Source organism: Nannospalax galili, unplaced genomic scaffold (assembly GCF_000622305.1).
Source record: "Nannospalax galili isolate Female #2095 unplaced genomic scaffold, S.galili_v1.0 scaffold1028, whole genome shotgun sequence".
Taxonomy (NCBI): Eukaryota; Metazoa; Chordata; class Mammalia; order Rodentia; family Spalacidae; genus Nannospalax; species Nannospalax galili.
In genome coordinates this window covers 1,116,923-1,137,284 of record NW_008357999.1, presented here as the reverse complement: position 1 = coordinate 1,137,284, position 20,362 = coordinate 1,116,923, and the positions used below count along the sequence as shown (strand labels likewise).

The 20,362-nt window shown below is 42.9% G+C and overlaps 1 protein-coding gene across 1 annotated transcript; it reads right to left on the bottom strand.

Annotated features, from left to right (window-relative positions):
- Nucleotides 1-9,616: 9,616 nt before the first annotated feature.
- Nucleotides 9,617-19,851, bottom strand: LOC103752338 (carcinoembryonic antigen-related cell adhesion molecule 3-like). Its single transcript, XM_029557663.1, has 3 exons — nucleotides 19,754-19,851; nucleotides 12,670-13,071; nucleotides 9,617-9,900 (listed from the first exon to the last, which is right to left on the bottom strand). Exons 1-3 carry the CDS (start codon nucleotides 19,815-19,817, stop codon nucleotides 9,617-9,619), a joined length of 750 nt encoding a protein of 249 aa, XP_029413523.1. The 5' UTR covers nucleotides 19,818-19,851.
- Between the last annotated feature and the right edge of the window lie 511 nt (nucleotides 19,852-20,362).

Below are 20,362 nucleotides of genomic sequence, written 5' to 3'. Positions count from 1 at the left end.
AAAAGAAGATAAACATGGTGAACCACATTGTGATCTCTATCTGACAGGATGTTGATGGAGAATTATCGGATTTGGATTGAGGGTAGAGGTCTTAGCTCAGTGGGGGAGCACATGCCAGACTTGGGCATATCATGAGACAGAGCATTTGGATTCAAAAATATTCAGTGTCTGTGGGAAAAAAGATGATGCAGTGGATAAAGATTTGAGGGGGGCGACAGTGGAGATGATGGCTAACAATGAAAAGAAGATAAACATGGTGAACCACATTGTGATCTCTATCTGACAGGATGATGATGGAGAATTATCGGATGTGGGTTGAGGGTAGAGGTCTTAGCTCAGTGGGGGAGCACATGCTCATTGTGTGGGAAGCCATGAATTTTATACCCTGCATTCCAAATCTGCCACAGCTTGTGAATCTCAGTAACTAATGTTCAATTCACAAACATATCGGTACTTTTGTTGGGGGGTACGGGGTACCATAGTAAGCAAATGGAGGTCAGCACTATTTTATACCCTGCATTCCAAATCTGCCACAGCTTGTGAATCTCAGTAACTAGTGTTCAGTTCACAAACATATGAGTACTTTTGTTGGGGGGTACAGGGTACCATAGTAAGCAAATGGAGGTCAGCACATAACTTTTTTGAGTCAGTTGTCACTTTCTATAGGGGGTCCAGTAAATCAGTAATGAATTCTGGTCAACAGCCTTCTTGTGGTAAAGGCATTTACCTGTTGAGCTATGCCAAGGACCCCCGATCTGCCTTCTTCATCCAAGAGCAGAAGTAGACAAACTTTTTCCCCATTCCCTCCGGATGCTCTGGCCACGTATCTGCAATCCTCAGCTAGTGCTCTTGGAGTGGAGTGAGAGGCATCAAACTATCACTGATTCCTTTTCCTTCGGATGGCGCATTGGATGCCATCAGTTCCCTGGACTTTCCAGAAAGCTTGTCAGGATAAGTTTGGTGGGTGCAGTACGTGCTCTTAGCCTCTGAAACATCTCTCTGATCCACCTTATTTTTTCCAGACAGGATTGTTCACTGAACTTTCAAATCATCAGTGGAACTAGGCTGGCGGACCAGAAAGCCAGCTCCAGAGATCCCCCTGTCTCTGTCTCCCCAGCTCTGGACTGATGTAAACTACTGAGCCTGGCTCTTTCCATAAGGTGCCAAGTTTCTGTGCTCAGATCCTGCGAACACTTGAAATATTTTTAATGTATGTCGGGTCTTCTGTGGAATCCAGGCTGGTGTCTAGCTCAAGTTGCTCCTGCCTCTGCCTCCAGAATGCTTGGATTTAGAGGTTGTGTTAGCCATCTAGGTCCATGCCACATATCCAGATAAGCAATGAGGTCTGGAAGATGTGGTTATGTTTATAAATCAGTTGACTCTGAATTATTCAAGAAGGAATTAGCTGTTTGAATCTGATCTAATCACACAAATCTTTTAGAAGGTGAGAGTTTTCAGTAGCTGGACTCAGTTGAAGAAATCAGAGATATTAGAAGGGTCGAAGGGAAGCTCTCCTTGACTGAAAAGGAGAGATCAAGGTCAAGACCTTGCAATATTCTCTAAGAGCTGAGATTGGCCCCCATCTGCCATCAATTCTATGACAATCTCAATCTATGAATGCAAGGACCTGAACTCTGTGAACTACTGTGTATTATATTAAGCTTCTAAATTTGGTAATTTGGTGCTGGTGATGGTGCTCACTGAGTAGAGTACCAGTTCAGCATCGCAGAGGCCTTGGTTCACTATCCAGGGTCACCTAAGACAGGGGGGTGGAGGCACACAGGCCTGCAAACTGCTCCAGAGCTGGAAGATAGAAAAAAACTTCCAGCTCACTCACCCTGAGCCTCAGCCCACTTCAAACTCACAGGGACTGAATTATACTCTGTCTCTGGATAGCTAAAGAAATCTGCATCTAAATTTATTAGGGAGCAGCTTTGTATATGATAGACTAAATTGGCCACATCTTATTTAGTCTTTAGAAACAAAGATAAAGGATCAGGGAGATGACTCCAGTAAAGCACTTGCCACCAAGCCCAATGAGTAGCATCCTTGGTACCCATGAGGTGGAAGGAGAGAATTGACTACTCTCTGTCCTAAGTTCCCAAGGGATCACCAGGGCAGCTTTCTAGGCTGTAGACAACGCTTTTGTCTTGAGTGACTCCATTCCTTTTTGGACTTCACAAAGGCCAAACAAACCTCAGCAGAGGTCAAGTTTTCCTGAGAGTGTAGGGCAGACTGGAAGCAAATGCAAAGCCAGCCTGGCTTAGAGGCTACCTCTATAATCTCAGCAATTGCGAGGCTGCAGAAGGAGGATTGTGAGTTGAGGCCTGGACAGGCTGCATACTGAAATTAGCATCAGACATATTAGAAGCGAACAAACAGACCATACATGGTACAAGCAGAAACATTGTTAGAAAGGTAGCTGTAGACAGGTCCTAGATACCCAGAAACTGAGTTAGCTCCCTTTCTGGAATGAAGGAGGAAAGCCTCTTGTCTCCTTTTCTACCTTCTTTCCTTCCTTCCTTCCTTCCTTCCTTCCTTCCTTTTTTACTTTTTTTATTCCTTCCTTCCTTCCTTCCTTTTTTACTTTTTTTTAATTCTTTCTTTTTTAAACTCTAGGAAAAACAGGGCAGGCAACCTGGAAATCTAAAGTTGTCATACAGAGAAGAACAAGGGAAAAAAAGACATGCCTTTAAAAAACTATTTTAGTTGATTCTTTGAGAATTTCATACTATGTATTTTGACCATACTCAGAACCCTCCCCATCTCCTACATCACCCCCACCTCCCTACACCCCCTCACTTCATGTCCTCTATTACTTTTTAAAGGCCTATGGAGTCTACCTTGTGTTCTCCAAATGCTCTTAGGTGTGGTCCATTCCCTGCATTTGACTTATGGATGGAGTTCAGCCAGCAGTCACACGGCTGACAAACAGCTACAATGGGGGCAAGGGAGGTGTGCAGAGACATGTAGGAGCCTTAAGTGTCAGGAAAAGTGTGTGCAGGCTCTGGTAGAGATCCTCAAAAGTGAAAATCCGTGCTTTTTCAAATTACAAAAGCAGGCAGGCTTAGCCCAGCCACTGGTGGCCGCTCTGGAAATAAGTGCCCTGTGAGTTTTTATTTAGAACCTTGAGCAGAAAGTCTTGAGAAATTATTTGTCAAAGAAGTCTGAGTAATTTTAGTGGTTTCTATAATCTGAGGCAGACAGATCTGCAGTGCGAAGTAAAAACAGCCCCTTTCATTAAAGTAAATATCCTTCATGAATAAAGTCCGATAGATGTAAAATATGTTATCTTCACTTTCGCATTTTGCTTTAGGGATGTCCTATGAATGTTGGCAGATAGATTTCCTAGCTTCATCTAGTGGGATTTCTGGATCCAGGCTCACAAAAAGGTTAAGATGGTAAAGTTGCTAAGCCACAAGGTGCTGAGTGCCTGACCCCACAGACGGACAACCATGGCAGACGTGAAATGCGTAGAATTCCCAGGGAGCTATGAACTATGACTTTGATTGCTATGTGTCCGGTGGCTTCACATCAGGAATTAAAAGGAATGGAACGGCCATCCCTGCTCTTCATTACTTTGTTCTGGCACATGTGCTTAAGTGGAAAAGGGTGAAACCTTGAAGGTTACGGCGCATTCAAGTAAGACTCTGACAGGACAGGATGGGGGTGTTAGAAATGCATGTGGGTTCTAGAGAAAATGACCACACAATTCAAAGTACTTTGACAAGACAAGACATTTTACTCCTACAGAAGGATACATAGCGTCTCTAACTCCAGCAAGCAAGCCAACCAGCAGGGTCACAGTGGGTTTTTATTCCTAATGCAAAGGGGTCCCACTGCCTCCCTCTGAGTGGCCAGAGCTCAGCATCACACTCCATGCCACTGGCTAATTCAGAAGCCGTTCTGCTGATGAGTAAAGTGCACCTGTTGGGAGTAGGATGCAACCCTGAGTGTTAGAAAAATGCTGACAGGGAAGTTCTGCCAGGTGATGTTTTCATGAATTTCTTAAAGTGTGATTGATTCTCCTTTGTCTCAGTTCTGCCTTTGATAGAAAAGACATTACATTTCATTCACATTTCCTGCAGGGGGAAGTAATGCTTGTGCTCCAAACAGGTAAACTTCAAATAGGTCTAAGTCAGCAGACTTGGAGGAATGGTGGGCTTGTTCTAATAACTCATTCTCAAAGCATTGCCAGCCACATTTCAAAGCCCAGAAAGGCTGAGTTTCCTGTGGCTCCAGGGTGGATCGTCACATATTGACAGTGAAGGGAGAGGCTGGAGCTGACAAGGGGGGGGGGGAGAAAGAGAGAGAGATCCCTCTCATCTCCTCAGGGTACTGAGATCTCCTAGTAAGGAGTGAGAGTCTGGGAATGCATCAGCAGAACAGGCAGCATCGCTTCTTCTCGTAAGTGAAGAGCTTCTGTGACTGGTGTCAATGTAGAGGCTGGAACTGGTTGTCTTGGTTACTGGGCATCAATGTTCAGCAATACAACCATGTCTTCAACTGCCTGGAAAGTAACAGCAGTGATCAGCATGATGTGGAGACCGAGGGAAGAGTGAGACTGTCTTGTGTGGGGATTGCGCTGGGTGCTGTGCCACTGTTAACTGTCTATTTCACTTAACCACCTTTGAAGCAGGCAGAATGCACTTGTTACATGTGACAAGACTGAGGATCAACACTTTCAAGCTCTGTGTCATGGGACAGAGCATCAGAATCAGAGCTGGGATTAAACAGAGGACGGGGAAGATTCTAAAACAGACATTCTTGTATGGGGCTCCTGGGAGGGATAAATCAATTTTTGCTACAACGTCAAGGAATATAGATTCAAGGTTGATCTCACAGTCGTGTCTCCACAAACACCTCATTCTCAGCCCAATATGACTGAATATATTTTTAATCTCAACACTCAAATTCTAAAGCAGGAACAAGGCCAAATGTTCAAGATCAGCCTAGGTTACAGAGTGAGCTCAGGGACAACATAAACTACATGGTGAGACCCTGACTGAACGAGCAAGCCAACAGTGAAACCCAAACCACACAAATGCCCCATTCTTTCCAGTGAACTTTCCATGGGGAAATGGCCAGTGAAAGTGCTTCCCTCAGAAATGCAGTCACCACAGGGGACCAGACCTCAGAGAGCAAGAGTTACCAGAGAATGGAAATGCAGGGCTGACTAAGGCCCATGTAGCCTGAAAATTATTCATTCATCTGAAAAGAGACGGCTTTGCGGGGCACCCTGGGAAAAGAGGTGGAGCCGCAGCCATTTTGACACTGTGCAGCAGGCCAGGAAGTGGTCAATGGCTCCACAGGGAAAGATGAGGCATTCAGACTGTGGTACCAGGGGTGAAAGCTGATGGAGCCTACAGGTAGGGCTTGAATGCCACATGGGTTATGAGAAACCCATTTCTTTCTAAGTCAAGCCATTAAGGGGTGGAGCCACCGCCATACTGGGCTTTGGGAACAGGGACAGAGAGAGCCTGGGGGCAGGAGACAGATGGTCAGTGAATTTCAAATATGGAAAAGGAAAGCCTATAAGAATCTGTGTTTTTGTAAGTCACCTCTTCCCAAATATCGTATAACCAATGCCAAATTCAAATAGGACGTCTTATGTCAGGTTGTTAGCCTTGGGGCCTCAGACAGTGCCTGCATGAGTCTCCCAAGAAGGGAAGAAAAAGAAAAAATTGGCAAAATATCTCTCTGTGTCCTAGTTGAAAGAAGTAACAGGTGGGGTGCTGGGGGAGGTGGTCCTTGAACAGTTAAGGGATTAGTTTCCCATCGACTGTGGTCCAGACTCAATGCACTGTGGTCAGAGATGGGACAGGACAGAGCCTTCTCTGATATCACCCAGTTCACAAGGTCTTGATTTGGCCCAGATGAGGTTCTCGCAGCAAACTCCAACAAAGAGGAGCTTACAGTGTCCCGGCACCCAGATCATTCAGATGACAAGAAAGGTTTCCCCAAGGGAGAATGCCCTTATCTGTGATAGAGGCAAGAGGGAGGGAGGCAGGATGACTCCTTGACTTTGGTTTCCTTAGGCCTGCCTAGTCTAGGTGGAGTGAGCCTCCCTCCAGGGATCTCAGGAACTCTTCCATGGGTAGGAAGGGAACTAGGACCTATGGAACCCTTATGGCTAAGAAGAAGAAATCCCATCTGTACAAATTCAGAAGGGAGGGACTGGTTTACAAACCTCAGATCCCAGGGCAGAGAAGGGCATGTGGTAGAACACATCACTGCTCACTGAGAGAGTGACTCTACTTACTGTGGTTGAAGTCTCAGGCTGTGTGCTCTCCGACATTGCACTGGTCATTTCACCTAAATAAATAGCAGACACTGTGAATTATATTTACATGCACGTGACCCTTTCTACATGAGCTGAGGGGGACACTGGACAGGTACTTCCTGGCAGATCCTGGTGTCAGTGCTGTCCATTGACACCATGCTTGGTGCTGCGTTTCCTCTTTCCTCATTTCTGTAAGTCAAGCACGATCTCTCCTAGTGTTTGCTCCTTCCTTGAGTGCTGATGTCCAAATTCGGTCCCTAAATGCTTGGGTTACAGTCAGGGCAAGTGGTTTACAACTGAGCTACATCCTCACAGCTATAGTCTAATCTGTTTCCCGGCTTCTTTACCAGTTCTCCCTTAACCACCTCTCCTGTTTGTTTTCACAGGAAGATCCTTTTCATTTATCCTTCTTATTGTCCAAGAGGACTTGACGCTTCTGCTCAGTTGGATCTCAGGTTGGAAGCCGTGGGACTTGCCGCCTCTTTCCCTCATTGATTCCCTCATTTATTTTTCTTCTCTTAAAACGTTGTATTATTTGTTTATTTTTATGTGCATTATTATTTTTCCTCCATGTGTGAAAGTTCATCTGTGTATTTCAAAGCCTGAGATGGCCATAAGTGGGCATTTGATCCCCTGGAATTGGAGTTGTAGATGGTTGTTAACTGCCATGTGTGTGCTGGGGATCAGACCCAGGTCATCTGGAACAGCAGCCCATGCTCTTAACTGCTGAGCCTTCTCTCCAGCCCCTTCCTTGTCTCTCTTCTTGGACTGGCTTCCTGACTAGGGAGTAGAGAAGTGCATTGCAGTTCTTTTCTCTAAACTCCAAGGGAATGGACTCTGAGAGAGTGGATGGAGTACAGGCAGCATAAAGACAGGGAGTGCAACCTGCAGGGATTAGTGAAGGGCAGCAGAGGGTTAGAAATGGGAGGAGGAGGGCCAGCTCAGAAGCGGAAGTAGAGGGCTGGAGAGACTGCTCAGTGGCTAAGAGCACTGTATACTCTTGCAGAAGACCTGATTTCCATTCCCAGCACCGAGATGGTGGCTAACAAACTTCTCTAACTCCATTTATCATGGATCTCACACCCTCTTCTGACCTCCTTGGGCATTGCCCAACAGGGATGCACTTACGTACATGCCGAAAATGCAGTCAAAGTCATAAAATAAAATTAATAAACTAAAACCAAAGAAGCAGAGGTAAAGAAGCCCTTGCCATTTCCCAACATGGCACTCAGACTTGAAGAAAACAGAGGAGGAAAGATCATCAGACTCACCAGTCTTCTTGACATATAGGAAATACCCCAGGGCTGCGATCAGAGCTGCCCCAGACACAACTCCAACCAGCAGCCCAGCAATGGCTGCACCCGAGAGACCAGAGCGTCCTCGTGTTGCCTCCGCTGTCATGGGGAGAAAGAGAGAAAGGAAGGAAGGTGAAAGCACTATACATGACGTGTCCTGGGGAAGAGTCAAAGTTGTGTTACAGAAATAAAGGCTATACATCAGTGGGAAAAAATGGAAATCTCAAAATAGTTCATGTGTACTGCCTAATGATTACATTTAAAATATAGTCAATACATAATGCAGTGATGTCTTTTTGGCATATAGTGTAATACTTTAATGCACATATGTAGCACGTAGTCAGATCAGAGCAGTTGGCATGTGCAGTCAGATCATAGCACTCGACATGTTCATCGCCTCATTTATCATGTTAAAAATAATCTCTTCTGCTAGTTATTTTAAAAGTCAGAATTAGCTGTTTCCAGAACTACTATTGAGTTGCAGAACATACATATGGGCAATGAGGGCATGGATAGATGTTCAAATATCACATATAATTTATTAAGAAAACAGGAATTAAAATCACAATGTGTTACCAAATCATATTCGTTGAGATGGCTGAAACTGGGTGAAACTGGTATCATTAAAAGGAAAGACCAAAATGAAAAAACAAGTGCCTTTGAAGACAAAAAGAAATTGGAATTCTTCTGCCTAGCTAAATGGGTGTGTGAAATGTAACTGCAAAACATAGTTTGGTGGTTTCTCAAAAAATAAAGGAATTATATGAAACCCCATGATTCTTTCCTGGATTGATGTTCAGAAAAACAGAAACAGGGGATAGGAACAGATTTAGCTTACCTACCTCAGAACAGCATTGCTCACAATGGTCTAAATTTGGAAACAACCCAAAGCCCATTGAGGGGATGAATGAACCAGTAAAACAAGTCCTAGGAGGACAGTGGTTCCTGTAATGGAACCGTGGACTAGAACAGTCTTAAATGAAATTCTGACCCATGGCAGGAAACCCAGGGAAAAGCACAAGGACGTTACGATTCCACATCACTGTGAGGCCTAGAACTGTCACATGCAGAGACAGAAGCAGAAAGCTGGTCACAAAGAGCTCTAGGGTGTAGAACAGGGTGAGAGGAAGGTTTGGAAATACATAATGCTGATGGTTCTATAACAGTATCAATGTACTTTACGGCACCGAACTGTACGTTCAAAACAGACAAAATGGAAAAACTTACACAGCATTTTAGCACACATCAAAAACTCTTAACAGAAAAAAGAATCTTCTGAAAAGCCACACTGTTAATATTGATCTCAGGACAAGAAACTCAATGCAGTTGGTTCCTAATATCTGTAGAAAATTTTCTGTCCTATTTCTAAATTTCATATAATACAACTAAAATCTATGCAGCATTCATATTAGGGTTTAGAAATATTCTAAAGATGATTTAAGTATCTAGGAGGATGTGCCCAGATACACGAAAATACACTGCCATATTTTTTATTATTATTATTATCATCATTATTTAGTTTTGATTGAACTTTTTACACTTCAGACAATAAATTTGGATAATATTTAGACCCCTCCCCTATTTTCAACTTTCCATAGACATCCTGCCTAGTTTCATGCTTTATTTTCTATATGTGAAGGCCTACTGAGTCGTTTGTATCCCCAGTGTCCTTCAGTGAGGGTTCATCCACTGGCACCTGGTAACAAATTCTCTCCCAAATACGGATCAGATTTGGTTATCTGTGGATCCCTTGGAACCAAGACATCATGGATTCTGAGGGCTGATTGGCAGCCTAAGCTCTTAATCAATTTGCAGTTCTGTTCATGGCATGGATATCGCGTTATTGTGACTGAGTCTCACTATGTGACCCAGGCTGGCTTAATGCTCACGTTGACCATTTTTCATCCTGGGATTACGTGCATTGTTACGTATGTTGTTTTTATTTATGTCTAAATTGGTATTCTCTCATATAATTTTTATGTATTTTGTACACCATCGGAAAGAAAATACCCTTTCTCTTTTAGGAGGACAGGATTTGTCACTTACTGTTCACTGCCAGGTGGACTGGGTGACTCTTCTTAGAACTGACTGTGTTGGAGACCTCGCACTGATAGTCCCCAGCATCCTCCTCCTTGACAGTGTCTATATTGAGCCTGCTGTTCTTCTGGGTCAGCGTCATCCTCTCGGTGAGCTGCAGACTCTGGTTATTGAAGATCCATCTGATGGAGGTTCCAGGGCTACCTGAGAGGCAGGTGAAGACCACAGAGCTCTTTTCTGCAATTGTGGTGTTGGTGGCTTTGATGGAGGGCTGTGTCACTGGTTCTGAGGACAGACAGAGGAGGGGACCAGCTGAGAGCAGCTCTTCCTCAGAGATCTCAGTGAGCTCTCAGAGCCCACAGCATGAGGTGTGAGGTGACACAGACCTCTGCAAGATCATCTGTCTGGTTGAGGATACAGTCTGTAAGGAGAAGGCTGTACCACCCTCAAACCAGATCATGCCGAATGACCCGAGACCAAGACAGTCATTGTAGATTCCCCACAGAAGCCTCATCTCAGCCTCTGTGTGTAGAAAAATCGGGTGAAAACTTTTTCCCACTGACTTTGGTGCAAACCATTTACAGTACATTCTATAAGTATAATGAGGCCCCACCATTATAAAGTAGCTCTGTGTTTATTTCTCATTAATCTGTTGTTGCACTGAGGTAAGTCAGCCATTTTAGCATATTAAACCTAGATGTTAGGACTGAGAGAAATCCCAAACCAAAAATATTTCTATTTACAGAGGTACTGTGTTTCCTAGCTCATAGATTAAATAAAACATTATTACAAAAGCTCAATAAAATATATTTTAAAACACTCATACACATAAAATAATAATAACAATAATAATTATAAAAATCTGAAGAGCTGAATGGTCCCATTGTTAACAAAGCCAACACTCTAGTCCTCACTCCAGACACCTTTTGGCACTGCCCTGAACCTCCACCCCTCTTAATCCACACAGAGATTCCACATTTGTGCTGCCTGTTGTCCGAGGACAGTCTCTCTGTTCTCTGTGGTCATCACATGTTGATGTCCCCAGCCTGACACAGCTGGTTCTGCAGAGCCAGGACTCAACTCAGAGCCACCTCACCTCCCCTGAGGTTCACTTTTCCCTCCTCTCTGATCCTAACCCCAAGAATTCTCTGATTTCCATCATTGATGTGTTCATTTTTCTTTAACCTTTGAGAAAAGGAAACAAAAGAGCCACATGGAGTGATTAACATGCTTGGTCCTGCTTCTGGACAGGGATCCCAGTCACATCTCCACCCTCCCCTTCAGTCCCCAATGCAGTCAGAGCAGATCCTGGAGACACAAGAGCAGAGCTGGGAGCAGAGCTCTGAGCCCCTTGTCTCTGAACTGCCTTTCATTTCTCCTTTTGATATAAAGAGTGTGGGGGTTGCCAAGTATGGTTGTGCATGCTTTTAATCCCAGCACTTGGGAGGCAGAGGGGGGTATCTCTCTGAGTTCAAGGCCAGCCTGGTCTACATATTGAGTTCCAAGACAGCTGCGGCTACAGGGAGACCCTGTCTCAAAAAGAACCCCCCCTCGAAAAAAAGAGTGTGGGGGGTCATTCAAAGCCCCGGGGGATCCTTCTGGGACAGGAAGGGCATGAGAGGTTAAGATGTCTATGAGTTTGATGGGAATATGACCACCTGGAGCAAACCAAGCAAAGCCTCTTGCGGCATCATCAAAAGGAAGGGAAGCTTCTGCTCTGTAAATGACCTACTTTCTCTGATGTCTTCAGGAAATGGTCCCACAGCACTAGGGTGTGGGTTAGGGGAAGAGTTCTTCAGCACAAGGCCGTGGGTTCCATCAGGAACTCAACACACACTAAAAATTCCGATGTCTCATGTGTTCACTGAGTCAGATTTGGGGATTTACATTCTTTCTCCATCACAGGTGGAAACCCTGAGCTTCACCAGACATGTGATGTCCCTCTACCCACTTCTAGGCCAGGCCTTATTCATCTATCTGTCAAGGCCTAAGATTAAAGTACCTGAAGCTGCACTTTTCTCCTGTCCATACTTCTAGGCCAGGCCTTATTCATCTATCTGTCAAGGCCTAAGATTAAAGTAGCTGAGCCTGCACTTTTCTCCTGTCCACAGACACCTCATAAGGCCTCCAGGGTGGAGAGGTGGGTGCTGTGGCTGTAGACAGACCTCTTGTGCTCTGCATCTGCCATCCATGGCCTGTGTGACCTGAGTCAGCCACAGTGTTCCCTGGTTCTCAGTTTCCCTCCAAGAGGAGCCATGGTAAATGATAACTGCCTTGTCTGTAAGTTAACCTCCTATTAACAATGACCTGAGCTGTGCACAGCAGTGTCTGTTACTATTTGCCTAAAATAGAGAATGCCCTGGGCTGGATTCCTGAACACGTGGAGCACCCAGGTGCACCGTTATCCTCTCCTTCTACCCTTCATCACATCAATATTGCTATGGAGACTCATAAGACCCTTTGAGCAGTTAGCCAATAGTTGGAGCACTTGTCCTTCCGAGTTCTGCATGCTGACACTCAGGAGGAGACACCCAAGTGACATAGACTAGATGTGACTTTCATGACAGTGCACTGGCTGAATCCACAGGCTCTGAGACTCAGCCAATTACTCACAGTTCCCTTCAGTTCTAACAGGAGGTCAAATTCCATCCCTGAACCCAAGCTTCGCCAGGTCACCTGTAGTCAGGGGTCTGGGACAGGGGTCAGGAACCAGGGCTTATTGGTGCTTGCCTTTTGCTGAGGATCTGGTGTTTACCTCATTCAGGCCCTGTCTGAGAACCACAGGTCTTTCTTGTGGTAATGTTCATGTGCAAGGCCCCAAGCATGTGTTCCGAAGCAGACCCACCTGTTTGGTTTGTCCCATTGCAAGTCCCCTTGGCGGGTGGATGGAGGGACTGTGAAATATTGCATTTTGTGAGTCCTGTCTGAATGCTCAAACCCTGACCTGGGGACACAGTGCAGAGGGGAGGAGGGCACAGTTGACGCCTCACAAGCCTGTGTGTGTAAAGTGGGTTAGCCACACCCAGCACCCAATGGCCACAGAAATTCACTCACTGTGAACAAAGAACTGCCCGATACTGAAGTAATTTCCAACCATTTCAATGCCGATTTTTAGAATGAAAATTCCTGCATCCTTCTGCGTGACATTCTTGATCAGCAGAGATCCATTGGTGTACAGTGTCACTCTATTGCTGTATGCGGGCTCCGTGTATTGTAAATGAATCATAACTATATTTTCTGTGACATAATGGCCCATGGTCACACCGATGTCCATTTCATTGTTCTTCCCGTTGACCATACGAAACGTGGACCACTTGAACCAGCGAATTATTATAATATTCCCCGGAAGATCATGGACAAGGAGAAGGACACTCTTCCCTTCAGCAACATGGGGTGGCACTGCTTCAACAGTGAGTCCAGCAGTGGTAGGAAGCTTCCAGAAGCTTAAAAGTGTGACTAGGTAGAAATAAAGAGAAATCTGTCAATATGGGGACGTCTCTTTTTGGCAGAAAGTTAAGACCTGAGCAGGTATATTCATCCCTTAGCTGTGGTGAATTTTTTTTTTTTTTTTCGTGTGTGTGTGTGTGTGTGTGTGTGTGTTTCCCTGTCTCTATGTTTCCTACCAGAGGGTCAGTGACTCTGAACATGTCCTTTCCTCTGTGTCACAGTCCCTCACGTGTCTGCACTGCTCACGGCATGACTTTCCTGGGGATGTCTTAAGAGCTGAGTCCCAGATGGCCTAACCCAGTCTCTCGTGTCCAAGAGAGCAGCCAGAGAGAGAGGAGAGTACTTCCTGGAAACAGTGCATTCTGGGTGCAGAGTAGCATGGTCAGAGTAGCTGCCTTTAGGTTTTCTCTTAACCTCATTCTTCAAAGTCTCTGCTGCTTTGTGGTCCCGTGTCTCCATTGCTCTCTGGAATGCTAAGAGCTTAGACAGGGAGAGCCCTGCCAGCTTCCTTCCCCAGGACCAAACACTGTCATCAGCAAAGGCATCTCCTCTCAGCTACTTAGCTCCTCAGAGGAGAAAGAGTTATTACCTTAAATCTGCATGACAAACTTCAGTTTTCAAAAGATTCTATTTATTATTATTGTTTTTAATTTATGCGTATGAGTGTATTGCCTGCCTGTGTGTAAGTGCAACTGTGTTGTACAATGCCTACAGAGGTCAGCAGAGGGCATTGGATCACCTGGAACTGGAGTTTGGGAAGGTTGTTAGCTGCTATAAGGATGCTGGGAAATGACCTCAGGTCCTCTGCAAGGGCAGCCAGTGCTCTTAACTGCTGAGCCATCCCTCCAGTCCCCAAACTTCACCATTGGATCTTTTATGTCATACATTTCTCAAATCGTAGAGATAGGTACGTAAAAATTCCACATATTTTTCTTGTTGCACCTCGATTTCTTTTAGTGCTGTGGTGTGTGTCTAAAATTGTTCTTAGGTGGTGTTAGTTTGTCCCCCAGACAAAATTGTTTTTAACAAACTGAGACCACTTCGGTTTGTTTCTTATTAATTTATATTTTGTTCTAAAATTGTTTTATTTTCGCCATCACAAATTAAAACGCATGTGTGTACAGTTATAAATGGTATATTGGTAATCTATTAATGAGCTTGATGAATACATTTTGTCTTTTAAACTTGGGCACTCTAGACATCTAAAAACACAGTAAAATGTTACCTTTGAGTCTATGATGTGTTTCATATACCTTAAAATTCTAATTGCTCGTGTAAAACAACCTTTATTAAAGTCATAAATAAAGATTTCATGAAGGTACAAAATTTAGTGCTCTATACACAGATTTCAATAAGGATTTCCTTTCTCAATATGTTTCAAATACATGGGCAATAAGTAAATTTTTATTTCAATTATATCATAGTCATAAGGTAATAAAAGGCACATGATTTTTTAAAAATATTAATAGTAAACTGTTAAATGTAAACTTTTTTGAAAGGCTGGACTACATGTAAAATAATGGATATCCATGTTTGCTAAAGATCTCTGTAAAGTTTCCTTCTCACAGTGAGGATCGCAGGAGTTATACTCCCAACAGCACTAACCCTGACAGTCTTGGATGTTAAGTCTTCTGCAGGATGACATAGGCATGCACTGTCTGCACCTGCTTATGCTTTTTTGCATCACTTAGTAACAAGTTGGTTTGTAGTGTGCCCTCAGGTGAACTAGAGTTGTTACATCGGCCCAGCTTCCCTTTGTTCTGCAGTAAAACTAAAATTTTAACGAAAAGATTCCTGACTCAAACCACCCCAACAGGCAAAATAATTTGGCCACATGTCCAGTAGCCAATAAAAGAGGTGGAGTGATGGCCAACAGTGCAACCAGAGAGGAGGCTCATGGCCTAGATCTTCCTTGGAGAGGACTAACGTGAATGTTTATTAAATTGAAAAACATTTTTTAAAGACAAGATGGACATAACTATACAGTTTTACAGTTTTGGTCAAGGTGTTATCTCATGATCTTGGTCTCAATACTGGTTCTGTGATGTCCTCTATTGCTTGAGGGTAGCAATTAATTTAAGAGTTGATACTCTTTATTCAGAGTGGAATTGTTTCTATTGGATAATTGCCCTTCTCTGGGATGCTAACATCTTCATTCTTAGAATTGAGAAGATGACTTATCTTGTGCTTTTAGGCATGTTTTATAGGTGTACATAAATGTAGACATTTTATCTGATCATGCTGGTACATGCTGTTATTCCCACCACTCCAGAGGCAGAGGCAGAGTCAGGCAGATCTCTGTGAGATCAAGGCCAGCCTGTTCTATATAGTGAGTTCCAGACCAGCTGGGGCTACAGGAAGACTCTGTCTCAAAAAAAATCCACAACAAATTTAAAAGGTTTTGCTTGCATGTAGATGTATTAAATAACTAAGGTACCACATAAATGCTTTCTGGCTTTTTGATGTTACCTACTGTATTTTCAATTAAAATTATCTCAAAATTATTTTTAAAGTTTTAAAGAAATAACAGTAATAATTATTAAAAAATAAAACTCTTAATTTAAAAAAAGATATAAAAGGTTACAGGCATGAGACTGTTTTGATAGAAGGTTAAAAATCTGCTTCTTTATGAGAATTGATTTTTGTATTGTAAGTACAAACTGTTCTAAAATGAGAATGGATGAGAATGTCAGAAACTTTAAGTATATTGTAAAAGAATTCAAAAAATACATTTTTAACAAGTACATGTAGTTATAATAAAGTTGATTACAATATAAACAGTATTAAAATTTTAATATCAGAGTGGTATGTGGTTCTCATGACTTTAATCCCAGTACTCGGGAGGCAGAAGCAGGTGGATCTCTATGAGTTCCAGGTCAGCCAGGGCTGCATAGTGAAACCCTGCTAGAAAAAGTCAAAAACCATCAATTATAAGGTTATTCTTCAGAGAAGACTCCGTTGTTAAGAGCATATGCTGCTCTTCCTACAACCCTGAGTTCAGTTCTCTGTATCATGTTATGTGACTGACAACCACAGGTCACTCCATTCCTTAGGGGATTTGATTCATCTGCGGTCTGTGGGCTCTTCCTACAACCCTGAGTTCAGTTCTCTGTATCATGTTATGTGACTGACAACCACAGGTCACTCCATTCCTTAGGGGATTTGATTCATCTGCAGTCTGTGGGCTCTGGTAGTCATGTGCACAGACAAAACATGCACACGCATATGCAGGTGATTACAAATAGAATAAATCTTTGAAAATGCATAGTTCAGGGCTGAAGAGATGTCTCAGCAGTTAAGAGTGCTGGTCGTTCTTGCAGAAGACCCGGGTTCAATTCTGAGCACCCACATGGCTGCTGACATCCGTCTGTAACTCCAGTTTCAGATGACCTGACACCCTCTTCTGACCAATGCCCCACATGAATACACTTACATACACATAAGCAATGCACTCATACACATAAAATAAAATTAAAAAATAAAAATGTATAGTTCAAAATTCAATATCTTGAGATAAAATTAATACTTGATACTCTGGTTACAACAATAAAGTTTTTTTATTTTTTATTTTTTTTGGTCTTCTTCAGATAGGTTCTCCCTGTAACCTCAGCTAGCCAGCCTGGAACTCTCTTTGTAACCCACATTGACCTCACACTCACAGAGATCTGCCTGCCTCTGCCTCCCAGGTGAAGGGAGTAAAGGCCTATGCCACCATGCCTGGTGAAAAATTTTCTTAAGTACTACCTATTATTAATAATGTTTACAAATAAATGGCTGAGAAAAGCAAGGATTTTTAATTATGTGAAGCAAGTTTCTTAATTAGATCCAGAGTCTTCCTTGAAGAAGGACTTCACATCAAAGACTCTGCTATGACTGGAGGAAAAAGACCGTCCAGTCACTTCAAACCTTCTCCTATGCTTCGAAACTCAATGAGATGAACCGTCAGATTCACACTTCTCATGTCAGCCATGTGCCAGCTTCCTCCGAGAAGGTATCCACGTCAAAATGCTGGATGAGTCTCATCATCAACCACATAGACAGTGCAGTACCGCAAGTCACTGAACATTTCTCTCAATTTTCATGTTACTTAGGGATTTTAATTGTTTCTTGTGTTTATTATTTCATTTGCTACATACAAGGTAAAATAATTCTATATTTGGTTTTAATGAAGTTGTAATTGATGATATTATTTCCTTTTGTTAATCAGGGTTTTGTGTATGTGTGTGTATGTGAACTTTTTGTACCCAGAAACCCTTCTTTACTTGAAACAATTGTCAGTATTTAAAAGATTCAAGTGCTTTTACTCTTTGGAAAAAATTTTTTCAAAATTCATTATAATGTACAATAAGAATCTAGGTTGTAAAATAATAGACACTTACTTTAAATTTTCTAACCACCACCACCAACAACAACAACATAAAAAAAATTAATAAAAAAAAAACAACAAACAATGCACCTTCCGTTTTCAGGAGTCCTAGTTAGCTTTTTGTTGCTGTGATAAAACACACTGATCAAAATAGACTTGGAAAGGAAAGGGTTAAATTGGTTTATGTGTTCTGATCACTGTTTATCACGAAGAGAAGTCACAGCAGGAATCTGGAGACAGGAGCTCAGGCACAGAGCAGAGGAGTGCTGCTTACTGGTTTGTGTCTCAGCCTGTGGTCATCCTGCTGTCTTATACAACCCAGGACCACAGGCCCAGGAGTAGCACCAACCACAGTGGGCTGGGTCTCCCACATCACTCAGAAATCAAGAACAACACCCCCCAGACATGCCCAGAGGCCAGTCCAATAGAGAAAGCTCCCCAACTGAGGTTCCCTCTTCCCAGGTGTATCAAGTTGACAACTGCTGTGCCCAGCACATCGAGGTACAAATAGTTTAAATTAATCCAAATTCTTCAGCCAAAATGAATGAACATTTACCTACTAGATATTTTAACTCCTTTTCCTCTACTAGAGGTACTCAAAGATTTAGGTTAAGTCCTCATCCAAACAATACAGACATTGTCAATACCTACTAACAACAGTATTCATGATGTTTTGTACCTTGAGTGCTGATGTTTCTTGATTAAATGAGTATCAAAGGTGCCCACGTAGTACAGTTAGAGTTTAAAAATTAACAATAAACAGTATATTTATTTTATTAATAAAATGAAACCGACAGTACTATGGTAATTCCTATTGTCCCATTTCCATTTCTAAACATTAAAATAAAGAGTAAGATTTAACTACACTTACAGAGCCTATACGCTTCAGATTTCTACTGAGCTTGATCTCTTGTTTCTGTTGCTATTATTAACAATGTGTACCATAGCAAAGAGAATCTTCTTAAAAGAAAGTTTAAAAAAACATCATTATCTATTTCTTTTATATCATGGCTTTCCATTTACTTTGTGAAACTATATTTTGTATAAAGCCAAAATAAGGAAACAGATCAAGTCTGTATCTACTGATAGAGTTAATAAATGTGAAATATCATTTTTAATTAAAAATTAGAGCTAGCCAATCTACCTAAAGTTGTAGCTATAAGATCCAGTTGGACAAAAGACAAACTAAGGAAAAATAGCAGATTGCTTCAGGTATTTAAATATAAATAACAGTTCATACTGCACAAATAACTGTAAATCCAGGGGGAAACATATAGTCAATCTACTTTTTTTAAGCATGTAAATTCTGGTTATATAAAATGTGTGTTTCCTTCACATGGTAACTTTACTCTGCTAGGCCAAACAGTGTTCTTTATTATTTAAATGTCAAGTGTAATAATCCTAATATATGACACATATAAATGTTTTGTCAGATATAGAGGAAAAACTCAGATCCAAATTATGATGCTAACTGTTGTTTTGACCCCTGAGTGTCCTCCTTCCTGGCTGCACTGGCTGCTCCTCTCTGTGAAGACTGCTCTTCCTGCCTCCTGTGCAGCCTCATCTCCACCAGATCCTAGAGCATTCCACAGAAATATAGGACGCTGATAATATTTAATAAATCATGTGGGCCCCACATGCACAAAATGTGATGTATGCCAACAGGGGAAGTGGGAAGGAAAAATGACTCCTGCAAAGCTGACTCACTGATTAAAACTTCAGTCATTATGCAGAGTTAGAATGTTGCAGTTCTGAAACCTAACTGCAATTTGTCTTGAGTTATTTTCAGTCCCCTGGATAGACATTTCCTTACTCAATTCTGTATCGCACCCAGCATCCTCTGACAAACAGAAAAAAATCCTTTGGAACAGAACCTAGTTTCCATCAATAAAAGGGCGGTGGCTAAGAGCGCTGTGAGAGTGTCTCAGACCTGCAACAAAACTCTCCCCTCTTTGCTACATCCACCTCTCTCTTATCCACCAAACTACTTGAAAATGCCTTGATTGATGACTTTCTTTGTTCTGTTAACATGAAAAGTTCATGAGACTCTTATCCCATTCATACACAGAAATTGGGGGGCCTCGATCTTTGTTCTTGGGCCAGGGTCAGTCATATTTTCCTCCAGAATAAAATATCCCTTTTCCCCTTAGGATGAGAGTTGAGAACTGAGACCTTCCTGTTGCTGATCTCATGTCCCTCTTTGATTCCTCCCATCTTAGGCTCCAAACAAAACCCATGTCCCCTCTCTGGGTTTTTTTCCCCACAGAAGACTCAGCTAGACTCTGAGGTCCCCTCATCCTACCCACTCCCAGGAAATGATCTCACCTGTGAGCAGGAGTCCCCACCAGGTGACAGGCCATCTGAGGCAAAAGGCTGAGGGAGGGGCCATGTTCTCTGCTGCCTCCTCTGTTCTCCTCTGTAGAGAAGAGATCCCGCTCTGGCCAGCACCGCTGCCAAGTCCCACTGCTGTGGTGTCAGCTCTGCTGTCCTTCTCCCAGAACTGAGCTTCCTCCCAGAGGAGAGCACCTTCCAGAGTTCATATAGGCTGTGGGTGGGGTCTGTGTCACTGTTACAATGCTGTCCCTTCCCCTCTCAGCTCACCTCTCATTTATGTCTCCCATTTTTGTTTTTATGGTTCATTCTTCCTGAGCACACAATGAGCCCCAAGGCTGATTGGGCTGCCTTTCCTGAGAGAACACCAGCTCACCCTAGAACTGACCTCAGCTATGTCCTGCCTTGGGTCCTCAGCCTCAGAGAGGGAGCCCTGTATTCCCTGTTCCTGAAGGTGTATTTCCTTTTACAACACAATGAGATGAGCACTCTCTTCCCTGTGTTCTCAGTGGAGTGGGAAGGTAGGATTTACTCCCAGCAGTGAGGGGACAGACATATCTCTGTGGACAGGAGAAAGACTGAATGAATTATGACTTTTGAAGA

Excerpts from the sequence above, each read along its gene's own strand:
- LOC103752338 (XM_029557663.1), bottom strand. The coding sequence starts at position 19,817 with ATGGCCCCTCCCTCAGCCTTTTGCCTCAGATGGCCTGTCACCTGGTGG. Across the intron at positions 13,072-19,753 it reads GTGGGGACTCCTGCTCACAG|TCACACTTTTAAGCTTCTGG; the intron begins GTGAGATCATTT and ends ATTTCTACCTAG. Across the intron at positions 9,901-12,669 it reads CGGGCAGTTCTTTGTTCACA|AACCAGTGACACAGCCCTCC; the intron begins GTGAGTGAATTT and ends GTCTGTCCTCAG.